A 12,925-nucleotide genomic window follows, 5' to 3' on the forward strand; every position below is an offset into this window, starting at 1 on the left:
CAAGTGGGTAAGCATTCTTTGCAATGTGGTTTTGGCTGCCACTAGTTCTGTTCAGGCATGCCTGGTTGAGGGATCAGAATTTAGCTGAGCATGTTAAGACAAGGATTTTGGATGCTCCTTTACAGTCTGATGTGTTGTTTGGTTCGCCTGTTGAAGCAGTTTTAAAGAAAATGGAGGACAAAGCTAAGTCTATGCAAACTGTTAAAGATTTTTGCAGGTGCAGCCACCAAGTTTAGTAGAAATTGGCCTACTAAGGGTTGGACATATCCTGCTTATGATTCCCAGTCTAGGGGTTAGTCTAGGTGTGGTAGGGGGGAGCTCAAGGTTTCTTTTAGGCCTAGAACAGGGAGTTCACCTGCTCAGACTTCTGGTGAGGGCAGGAAACAGACCCAATGACCTGCCTTTTCAGCTGCCAGTAGATTCTCGCCTGGCAGCTCCTTTGGGAGGAAGACTGTCTCTTTTCAAAGAAAATTGGGATTTAATTACTCAAGACAGATGGGTGTTGGATATCATTCACCACGGTTACAGGTTTTATTTCCATACATTGCCCCCTCCACAAAGGACAGAGGCTCACAAGCAAATTTTTCAGTTACTCCAAATAGGGGCCATTCAGCCAGTCCCTGTATCACAAAGGGGCCTAGGATTTTATTCTCGCCTGTTCCTAGTACCAAAGAAGGGGAACACGTGGAGACCAATTTTGGATTTATCTATCCTCAACACTTATCTGGACATTCCCAAGTTCAAGATGTTGACGTTACAACAGCTTTTACCTCTGCTGGGCAAAGATCACTGGATGGTAACTTTAGATCTCAAGGAAGCTTACCTTCATGTGCCTATAAGACTAAGTTGCAGGAAGAGCTGGAAATTCTCATTATCAGTTCTCTGCATTGCCAGAGTATTCACAAAGGTTCTGGCTCCAGTGATAGCTTACTTCAGGCTACAAGGAATTCAGATCTTCTCTTACTTTGGACGACTGCCTGATTCTGGCTCAAGAAAAGGAAGACCTTCTACAGCATCTGGAATATGTTATAGCAGTGCTAATGCCTAGGGTATTCTGTGAACGAAATAAAGGGCAGTCTAGTCCCCTCTCAAGACATGTGCTTTCTGGGTGTAAGACTGAATACAGCAGCCCAGATGGCCTTTTTAACCGCGGACAAACAACAGAGTCTATCACTTTACTTCCATCAACTATCTCATCAGGCCGTGCTGACTGCAAGGACAGTGCTTCAAGCATTAGGGTTCATGGCATCTAATGCCAAACTGCATATGAGGAAGCTACAATGGTATCTCAAAATGTATGGACACAGCACTGCCAGGATTTGGACACTGTCATTCAAATAATACCTTGCCTTCAAAAGAATTTTTGTGGTGGGCTCAGGAATGTCACCTAAACAAGGGACTCTGTGACGGCCAGAGGCAAGTCAGATTTTAACGACTCACAGATGCCTCGGACATTGCTTGGGGAGCTCATCTAAATGGAAAGTGGATACAAGACAAGTGGCCTGCCAGACTACAGCATCTACATATCAACATGAAGGAGATGTTAGCAGTCCAGTTTGCATTAATGGCTTTCAAGGAGTTACTTCTTCCAGGGCAGGTGTTGATTCTAACAGACAACACAACTGTCATGTGGTACATCAACAAACAAGGGAACACATTCTTACCCATTGTGCAGGCAAGCAATGATTTTGGGGGAGACTGCGCCAGCTTGCAACTAACTCTTCAGGGCAGTTTTTGCCGGGAGCACAGAACTCCTTAGCAGATGTGTTAAGCAGACAAATCATGGATCCCCACGAGTGGAAACTGGATCTTCATGTATTTCAAAAGTTGACAGTGTCCTGGGAACTCCAGACATAGATCTGTTCGCTTCTCCACTGAACCACCAGCTGCCAAAGTTTTGCACAAAGAGGTTTCATCACACAGCTTGGAAAGTGGATGCTCTTTCTTTCAGTTGGAAAAATCTTCTGCCTCTTCTTCCAAAGGTGCTTCTAAAGGTCAGACAAGACAAGCCAAGGATGATTTTAATAGCTCCAGATTGGCCTCGCAGCACTGGTACCCATTATTGAGGAGTCTGGTAAAGAAGCCACCATGGCCTTTACCCTTGATGCCACATCTGTTGTCTCAGAAGGAAGCTCGCCTGCTCAATGTCTAGCTTCACTCTTCATCTAACAGCCTGGCATATTCTGTTTTGAAAGACAGCAGGTCTCAAGTTCCTCAACAAGTTTTAAATGTGATTATGGAAGCCAGAAGACCTAGTACAAGGAAAGTGTACAGAAAAATGGAAGAGATTTTTATTTTGGACTGCAGCAAAGAATTTGGAGATTTCAGAGCCTAATTTGAGTGTGGCTCTTCAATATCTTACTGAGTTATTGGACAAAGGTTTGTCTTTCTCTTCCATTAAGATTCATGCTGCAGCAATTTCAGCTCACTATGATTGTGACCCACCATTGTTTTCACATCCTTTGTTCAAGCAATTTCTTAGAGGGCAAAGAATATAAGACCCAGAGCTCCTACTCCTGCTTGGGATCTCAATTTTGTGTTGGAGAAACTTACTCTACAACCTTTTGAGCCTGCAGCTACTGCTGAACTGAAATACTTGTCATGGAAGACTGCTTTTTGTTGGCTATACTTCTGCAAGAAGGGTTTCTGAGTTACATTGAGCCTTTTTGATTTTTCATAAGGATAGGAATCCTTCTTTTATGCCTAAGGTGGTTTCTAGTGTGGCTTTAAACCAAACTATTCATTTGCCTACTTTTATGCAGATCCCCAAAAAAAGATTTTGCACACTTTAGATGTGCACAGGCTTATTTGAGCAGGACTAAGGATTTTAGGCAGTCTCAGCAGTTGTTTGTTTCTTTAGGGCAAGCCTGTGTCAAAACAAACTATTTCTAGGTGGATTGGGTTTTGCATTGCATTTTGTTATTCCCATCATGGCAAGGAGATTCCAGCTGGGATTAGGCCTCATTCCACTAGCTACTGCCACTTCAACAGCATTTCTGGCAACCAGATATTTTTGAAGCAGCTACTTGGAGTTCAGTGCATACTTTCTAAGCATTATCACCTTCCTCTCTACTCTAAGTCTAGGGCTGGTTTTTTTGCTATTTTGGTATAGGCATAGTGTCCTCCTGCTTCTTTATGATTTGCCAGCCTTAAATGTAGATGTTCAGGATCCACATTGCTGCTGTGTTTAGGTGGTTGTGTAGATGAGGATAAATGCTGATATTTTGTATATACTTTTGTATCTATTGTATATATTTTCCTTGTCTTTTGGGGTCTTCTGACATCTGGGGCAGACTGGACAGGACTACCCCAATAGTTAGGACTGCAGCAATGTGGATCCTCGAACATCTACATTTATGGTAGGTACAAAACTGTACTTTTTTCTCTTAGAATCAAACTGACATATAACAAATACTTGAGTTCTTTGTTATATATCATCACTTTATTGGTGACTGTTTGCTAGGAAAATGTTCCATAAGGCTTTTTGTCACTAGACTGGCTCACCCTGACAAATGAGTGACATAATTTCAGCACTGGAGATGCACAGCACTGTATAACAGCACATGGGAGCATAAGCTGTACAGCTGCCTGTACATGACACTGTATAACAGCACATGGGAAGATAAGCTGTACAGCTGCCTGCACATGACACTGTATAACAGCACATGGGAAGATAAGCTGTACAGCTGCCTGTATACAACACTATATAACAGCACATGGGAGCATAAGCTGTACAACTGCCTGTATACAACAGTATATAACAGCACATGGGAGCATAAGCTGTACAACTGCCTGTATACAACACTCCTGTACACAACACTGTGTAACAGCACACTGGAACATAAGTGGTACAGCTGCCTGTACAGCACATCATATAATGGCACACAGGAACAGAAGCTGTACAACTACCTGTACACAACACTGTGTAATGGCAAACCGGAACATAAGCTAACCAGCTACATGTTCAACACACCATATAATGGCACACAGGAACATAAGCTGTACACAACACTGTATAACAGCACATGGGAGTATAAGCTGCACAGCTGCCTGTACACAACACTGTATAACAGCACATGGGAAGATAAGCTGTACAGCTGCCTGTACATGACACTGTGTAACAGCACATGGGAAGATAAGCTGTACAGCTGCCTGTACACAACAGTGTATAACAGCAAATGTGAAGATAAGCTGTACAGCTGCCTGTACACGACACTGTGTAACAGCACATGGGAGCATAAGCTGTACAGCTGCCTGTACACAACACTGTGTAACAGCGCACTGGAGCATAAGTGGTACAGCTGCCTGTACAACACATCATATAATGGCACACAGGAACAGAAGCTGTACAACTACCTGTACACAACACTGTGTAATGGCAAACCGGAACATAAGCTAACCAGCTGCATGTTCAACACACCATATAATGGCACACAGGAACATAAGCTGTACAACTCCCTGTACACAACACTGTATAACAGCACATGGGAGCATAAGCTGCGCAGCTACGTGTAAACTGCACCATGTAACTTCACACATTAAAATAAGCTGTACAGCCACCTGTACACAACACTGTGTAATAGCATACAGAACCATAAACTGTACAGCTGCCTGTACACAACACTGTGTAACAACACACAGGAACATAAGCTGTACAACTACCTGTTGACAACACTGTGTAATGGCAAATGGGAACATAAGCTGCGTGTACAACACACCATATAATGGCATGCAGGAACATAAGCTGTACAACTGCCTGTACACAACACCATGCAACTTCACACATGAACATAATCTGTGCAACTACCTGTACACAGCACTGTGGAACAGCACATGGCAGCATAAGCTGTACAGCTACATGTAAACAGTACCATGTAACTTCACACATGAACATAATCTGTACAACTACCTGTACCCAACACTGTGCAACAGCACATGGGAGCATAAGCTGTACATCTGCATGTACACAGCACCATGTAACTTCACACATGAACATAAGCTGTACAACTACATGTGCACAACACTGTGTAACAGCACATGGGAGCATAAGCTGTACAGCTGCATGTACACAACACTGTGTAACAGCACATGGGAGCATAAGCTGTACAGCTGCATGTACACAACACTGTGTAACAGCACATGGGAGCATAAGCTGTACAGCTGCATGTACACAACACTGTGTAACAGCACATGGGAGCATAAGCTGTACAGCTGCATGTACACAACACTGTGTAACAGCACATGGGAGCATAAGCTGTACAGCTGCATGTACACAACACTGTGTAACAGCACATGGGAGCATAAACTGTACAGCTGCATGTACACAACACTGTGTAACAGCACATGGGAGCATAAGCTGTACATCTGCACGTACACAACACCATGTAACTTCACACATGAACATAAGCTGTACAACTACATGTGCACAACACTGTGTAACAGCACATGGGAGCATAAGCTGTACATCTGCATGTACACAGCACCATGTAACTTCACACATGAACATAAGCTGTACAACTACATGTGCACAACACTGTGTAACAGCACATGGGACAAAAGCTGTACAACTACCTGTTGACAACACTGTGTAATGGCAAATGGGAACATAAGCTGCCTGTACAACACACCATATAATGGCATGCAGGAACATAAGCTGTACAACTGCCTGTACACAACACCATGCAACTTCACACATGAACATAATCTGTGCAACTACGTGTACACAGCACTGTGGAACAGCACATGGGAGCATAAGCTGTACAGCTACATGTAAACAGTACCATGTAACTTCATACATGAACATAATCTGTACAACTACCTGTACCCAACACTGTGCAACAGCACATGGGAGCATAAACTGTACATCTGCATGTACACAGCACCATGTAACTTCACACATGAACATAAGCTGTACAACTACATGTGCACAACACTGTGTAACAGCACACAGGAGCATAAGCTGTACAGCTACGTGCAAACAGCAGCATGTAACTTTACACATGAACATAAGCTATACAACTACCTGTACACAAAACTGTGTAACAGCACATGAGGGCATAAGCTGTACAGCTGCTTGCAAACAGCACCATTTAACTTCACACATGAACATAAGCTGTACAACTAACTGTGTAACACCACATGGGAGCATAAGCAGCACAGCTGAATGTACACAACACTGTGTAGCAGCACACAGGAGCATAAACTGTGAAGCTACATGTAAACAGCACCATGTAAAAACAAACAGTACCTCACCAAAACAGCCAAAATCTCTGTTGCTAATGCCCAACTAATTTCCACCCTTCTCTATGCATCTCCCATTCTTACTAATCTCAGACAGTCAGACTTAAACAAATTTAAGACATGTTACAATAAACCCACAAAATTTGCCACTGGTGCCCCCTACCATAGCCATCACTGTGTCTCCCTAAGAGAACTAGGCTGGCTCGAGCTTCCACAACTCCTACACCTGAATCAACTCTCCTTTGTGCACAAACTTGTAAACCATCCTCTCAAAACCTCATCACTTCAATCACTTCTCCAGCCTTACCACTCCTCCAGACTCCTACGCTCCAGCAACAAAAAACATCTTCAAATCACCAAAGCCAAAAACTCAGCAGGACAAGCTAAGCTCTATTCTCCTGTGCCATATCCAAGCTTTGGAACAACCTCCCCCCCCCCCCCACCATCACTGCCCTAACTTCCTGCAGTCATTTCAAGACTGCACTTAAATCCCACCTATCTACACAGTGGCTCTGTCCTTGCCCAATCCCTGACTAATCACCCCATCCCCTTCTGCTCTCCTCCCTACTTGGTTGTATTAATCCACAACCATCTTAGAGCTGAATTAAGTAGCACATAATTGCACTCTTCCCTCAATTAAGACCTCTTAGGCCATCAGCTATTTTTACTGTGATTTGTTTAGCCTACTAGTACAGTGTTACTTTTATCTATTCTCTTGTTTGATTATTACTATAATATGTGCTAAATGTGTCTCATTAATTGAACCATCAACAAATTATAATTGTAATGTTACTTGTATTTTATTTTCTGTGGAGCTTTTCTCCCTGGGTCTCCACTGAAAAAGGACCTGTGTCCAGTCGGATTATCCCGGTAAACAAATTTAAATAAATAAGTAATAAATAATAAACTTTACACACAAACATAAGCTGTACAACTACCTGTACACAACACTGTGCAACAGCACATGGGAGCATAAGCTGCACAGCTGCCTGTACACAACACTGTGTAACAGCGCACGGGAGCATAAGCTATACAGCTGCATGTACACAGCACCATGTAACTTCACACATGAACATGAGTTCTACAGCTGCCTGTGCACAGTATGGTGCAATAGCACACATGAGCATAATCTTACAACTGCATATGCACAGCACCATGTAATGGCACAGGAGTATAAACCATGCAACTGCCTATACACAGTATTGTGTAATGGCACATGGGAACCTAAGCTTTATAGGTGACTATACACATCACTAGGCAACATCACACGGGAACATAAGATGTAGAAATGCCTGTGCACAACATCATGCAATGCAGATTGGAACATAAGCAGTATAGCTGACTACACACGGCATCAGGTAGCCATACATGGGAACACAAGCTGTATAGCTGACTGTACACAGCACCATGTAGTGGTACATGGGAACACAGGCTGTATAGCTGACTGTACACAGCACCATGTAGCGGTACATGGGAACACAGGCTGTATAGCTGACTGTACACAGCACCATATAGCAGTACACGGGAACACAAGCTGTATAGTGGACTGTACACAGCACCATGTAGCGGTACACGGGAACACAAGCTGTATAGTGGACTGTACACAGTACCATGTAGCGGTACACGGGAACACAAGCTGTATAGTGGACTGTACACAGTACCATGTAGCGGTACATGGGAACACAAGCTGTATAGTGGACTGTACACAGTACCATGTAGCGGTACACGGGAACACAAGCTGTATAGTGGACTGTACACAGCACCATGTAGCGGTACACGGGAACATAACCTGTATAGCTGACTGTACACAGCACCATGTAGTGGTACACGGGAACACAAGCTGTATAGCTGACTATACACAGCACCATGTAGCAGTACACGAGAACACAAGGTCTATGTAAACTGCACAGCTGCCTACACAAAACACTGGGTAATGGCACCGCGGCTTATATGCAAGAATATTCTCATGCAAAAATATTACATACACGTGAATTTTGTTACAAAGCACTTGGACTGATAATTGCTGTACTTATCACAGAAAATAATGAAAAACAATTGAAGAACAACCAAAGATTTTTCTATAGTTTTTTTTTTTTTTTTTTTGAAATTGAACTAGGCATTCATTTAGATAAGTGAATGACATGTGCATTTGTACATTGTAGTGAATTATTTAGGATGATGTATTCAGAGTAATGTGTTTCATCTTTTTTAACCATAATATACTGAAATAACATTTATTCTTGTCATGGGTATTCCATAATTTTTATTCTCCCTTCTTTAGTTGTGCTTTCCATTTGATTGCTTATAATTTATATATTTCAGTGCAAAATGTAATTTTTTTTAACAGAAAATAATGTCTTAGCCTAGGTGCTTGCTCTCTTGAGGTGGTTGGTTCGGGTTATCCAATGATTTCACACAGTGAAAGGAGGAAGTTAGTTGCATTGTTTTTCCTTTGCATGTTACACTGCTTGATGAGGGACTTTTTATTTTATTCATTCATTCATTTATTGTCATTTGTTAACCAGGTTGGTCCAACTGAGCCAAAGGCCCATTTTCAGTGGAGACCTGAGGACAAAAGCTCCAGTTACAATTACAGTCTTTCAAGAAAAACATTTACATCACCAGTGCTGTACAGCAAGAATTAATACAACAAAAGAAGTTAGTAAAATCAAACAGTTGTGTTCAAGACAAATATTTACATCACAACAGGTATACCGCATTAAATTAATACAACAAAAGAAGTTAGTAAAATCAAACAGTTGTGTTCAAGACAAATATTTACATCACAACAGGTATACCGCATTAAATTAATACAACAAAAGAAGTTAATAGAAATCAAACAGTTTTGTACATGTGTGTGTGTGTGTGTGTGTGTGTGTGTGTGTGTGTGTGTATACATGCCTAAACATAAATATATATATATATATATATATAGAGAGAGAGATAGATATACACACACATACTCGCACACAGTAACAGCAAGCTAATTTGGATGTAAAAGGGATTTACAAAACCTGGGTTTTGTTATGTTGTAAAATTAGCACTGAGGAGAGAGAGAAATAACACGAGTGAGAACGTTTCATTTAGGAAGTGTTTGTTTGTTTTGTTCTGTTCTGTATGATTATCATCGGCATTAGTTTAGTCAGCCTTGCCCCATCCCAAGTTCAAGACTCTAAGCTCTCTTCAGCACAGGCCATTGACAGCTGGGTCACCATATGAATCAGAATGCACCAGAAATATAGTTGTTTTTTATTGCTTACTATACAGTACCAGTGTTAATTTAATATTATAATTTGCTGTTGCTTAGAGTTGATATATGTGGCATGTTTATTCACTGCACCGTTATGTTTATTTTTTGATCTAGAGATACTATTTATGGTCGTATGTGGGACTTCACTTCTGACTTTTCGCGTGGTGATACGGCCTATACAAAACTGGCGCTGGATCGACACACAGACACTCCCTACTTCCATGAGCCTTGTGGGTAAGCACACTCTTAAGCTTGCTTCGTCACACCTCAGATGCAACTTAGTTGTAGTTTATAGTACAAGCAGCTCTTGTAGTTAAGCTGTGGCCAGGCTTTACTAATTAGAAGAATATGTCTGGATGCATTAATTTCACAAACAACAAATAGTGATAAATTTACCCATGCTTTTTTGAATAATTTGTACCTGTAACACCGCTGCAGCCTTAATCTGTTTGTTTAGCAGCACTTTTTATTTATGTGTGATAAATAAGCAATAAATAAAATAGTATGTGTGGATAATTTTTTGTGTGGTGTAATTTTCTGTTGTAGTAAGTCCTATTTCTGGTTCAGTTGACCATCTAGTGAAACACTTCATGGTTACAGCATTGATGTTACTTTAAGATAACATAGCTCTTTCACATAGTCATCATAACAGCCCCAGAGTTTGGAGAAGTCTAAAATGATTTCACCAGTGAAATTCTTATAGAAATTATCCAAACCTACTTCATATTGTTGACCTGCATTGATTCTTTGCGAGTCTGAGTAGAAAGACTGGAGTTTTTGGTTTAAAATATCAGGTTAGGGAACTTGGAAGGATGAGATTAGGGGCGTGGAAGTGCAACCATGGTCATCAAGATGGCAGGCGGTTTAGTTTTACTTTTTTTTTTTTTTTTTCTTGCTCGATTTTTGTTGTGTGTCTGCTGCCCAGGGAACCTATGTGCTCTGTAAATGCTGACAGTTCTGACTTTATGGACGTAACTTTATTATGGCCTTTATTATTTATTTACACGTTTGTTAACTGTTATTGTGAACTAGTATTAAAACCCTCTTCAGCAGTAACCTGGGCCAAGGGCACAATGCCATATGTAGCTAGGATTGCCGCCTGTCCCGTTATCAGTGGACACTCACTGGTTGAGCTACCTTTTCCTGTTGCCTGCTGTGCAAAGCTGTGGGACTTGAAAAGTCCTACTTTTCGATCACACTGAATCATTGTGGAAAAGCCACAATTACTTCCAGCTTTTCTACGGCAATTCAGTTACATCACCAAACCAGACCTGCAGGTAGAGCAATATTAGGTCCAGATGTTTTAAATCATGCAACAACTGGCTGCAGTTCATGAAGGGTGTGGGGATTGGGGCAGGAAGAGCCCTGCAAGGATCACAGCTGTAGAACAGTTTGTTTTTAGCGATTCTACTGCCACATGAAAGTAAGACTGAAATTTGTCTTTTTTTTTCTTAATAGCCCAGCCAACTACAGAGCTAGCCATCCATCCAGCCATTCATCTAGCCAGTTAGCCACTCCAGCCGGCAGCCAGCTAGCCAATCCAGCCATTCATCCAGACAGCTAGTCACTCCAGCAGCCAGCCATCCAGCCAGTCACTCCAGCAGTGAGCCAGCCAGACAGCTAGTCACTCCAGCAGCCAACCAGCCAGACAGACAGCTAGTCACTCCAGCAGCCAGCCAGCCAGACAGCTAGTCACTCCAGCAGCCAACCAGCCAGCTGTTGTGCCTATAATTGCATCTCCTTCACTACTACTGTGGTCATGTCATAGTAGAGGCTGTGGTCAGTGTCATATTGGCCACATCCCCATGTCCCACATTGGTCCATTTAAAAGATGGCAACCCTATATGTAGCAAGAGATAAAAGTATAGTAAGATTTTACTCAGACACACTTGCCAATACAAAATGAGGAATACAGAGAGCAAACATAGTACATACATTGTTGCATTTACAATTTGTCTGAAATTTACATCTGTAAATGATGCAAGTCTGCAAATGGCCTTGACACCCCCCCCCCCCCACAAGATTTCCTGTATACCAATGTCTGGCATAGAAACCTCTTATTCCCTTCACTTCTTCTTGCAGAGTGTAGCCCCTACCAGGACACAGGCATCTTTGCTTGCATATAATGTTCCCAGTGACAAAAAGGCAGGTTCCACTGTACACTGGTGGTGTTCTACAGGCTGGTGTTACAGCATATCCCTTAAACACAATCTACAACCAGTACCTGTGCAGACTGTGTCCCCCTTTTTGCATGGGCCCCTAAAATAGATTAAGCATGAGATCTACTGAGAGTCTAAACCACAACTTCTGAATATCAGAACTGAGAAACTGCGGTACTGAAACATTTGGTTATAGTAAATATTCTAGCATTCAGGATGTATGTGTGTGTGTGTGTGTGTGTGTGTGTGTGTGTGTGTGTGTGTGTGTGTAAGCACAGGTATATGTGGGTTAGGGTTAGCATAAAGGCTAGAGAAGGGGAAAAGATGTGCGAGTGTGTGAGTGGTGCTGAAAGGGACAGATGCTGTTTTATGGGTGGGCACTGTATGCTTCTAGTGTGTATGAGTGTCCTGTTATTTGGTACTATTCAAGAAAGAGTGTTTTGTAATGTGTTGGGTTAGGATCAGCACATATGAGTACAGTGGTGTGGTGGTGGTGGGAGGGGCGGCCACATGTGTTGTGGTCGGGATTTTGATTTTGGTAGGAAATTCATCTGTTGATTTTCAGGCATGTTCCCTGCATAGATAATGCAATTGTACTGCAGCTTTTTTGTTTATCTGAAGTTCTTCACTGTGAAGTTAACGCAACTTGTTTTATTATAAACTGTAAGTTACCCCATGTCCTTTTAGGTTGCATCTTTTTCAGGGCTAATGGGAGGGGTTTTTAGCAGACTAGTGTCTAGCTACCATATTAATTAGCTTATAAGGGAGAGCAACCTGCACGTCTTTCTAAGCTGAAATTATCTGTCAGCAGTAACCCATACAGGCAGTGCTTCACTCTGTCCTCGTTAACTTGGTTCCTCTAATAGAACTGTACATACTGGCATTTTCCTCCTATTTCACTGCTTTATTTAGTGAGTTCCCATCAGCAGTAGTACACATTGAAAGAGGAAGGTGGAACATCATCTTTGCTTTAGGTTGTTAACCTGAGGATCCATAGTGGTTCTACTGTACTTCTGCCTCACCCTGCTTAATACCAAACATTTTTTTCAGTACAAGTCTGACAGTATTTTTTTCTGTGTAGCTGTTTTAGTTTATATCTGTTTACTTCACAGACGCACTGCCCAAGGTCTCAGTTGTGCATATATGAGCACTGATTGGATACTGTTCACACTGACTGTTGCTGCCCGAGTTTATTCTGTCCTGCCACTGTTGCCGGTCCTATTTTTATGCTTAAACCTCTCATACCGAACTCTATGTTTTCATCGTATCATCACTA

At 42.0% G+C, this 12,925-nt stretch overlaps 1 protein-coding gene across 3 annotated transcripts in view; it reads left to right on the plus strand.

Annotated features, from left to right (window-relative positions):
• Positions 1-12,925, plus strand: part of TMLHE (trimethyllysine hydroxylase, epsilon) — a 1,127,719-nt gene that overhangs the window by 598,048 nt on the left and 516,746 nt on the right. For all 3 annotated transcript variants that reach the window (XM_044057660.1, XM_044057662.1, XM_044057661.1), the window contains one exon: positions 9,605-9,724. In XM_044057660.1, the coding sequence (XP_043913595.1) occupies positions 9,605-9,724 (120 nt within the window). The remainder of the gene's footprint in view (positions 1-9,604; positions 9,725-12,925) is intronic.

The sequence above is a fragment of the Protopterus annectens genome, chromosome 15.part0, assembly GCF_019279795.1.
Source record: "Protopterus annectens isolate FY-2018-M chromosome 15.part0, PAN1.0, whole genome shotgun sequence".
In the NCBI taxonomy this organism is placed as follows: domain Eukaryota; kingdom Metazoa; phylum Chordata; order Ceratodontiformes; family Protopteridae; genus Protopterus; species Protopterus annectens.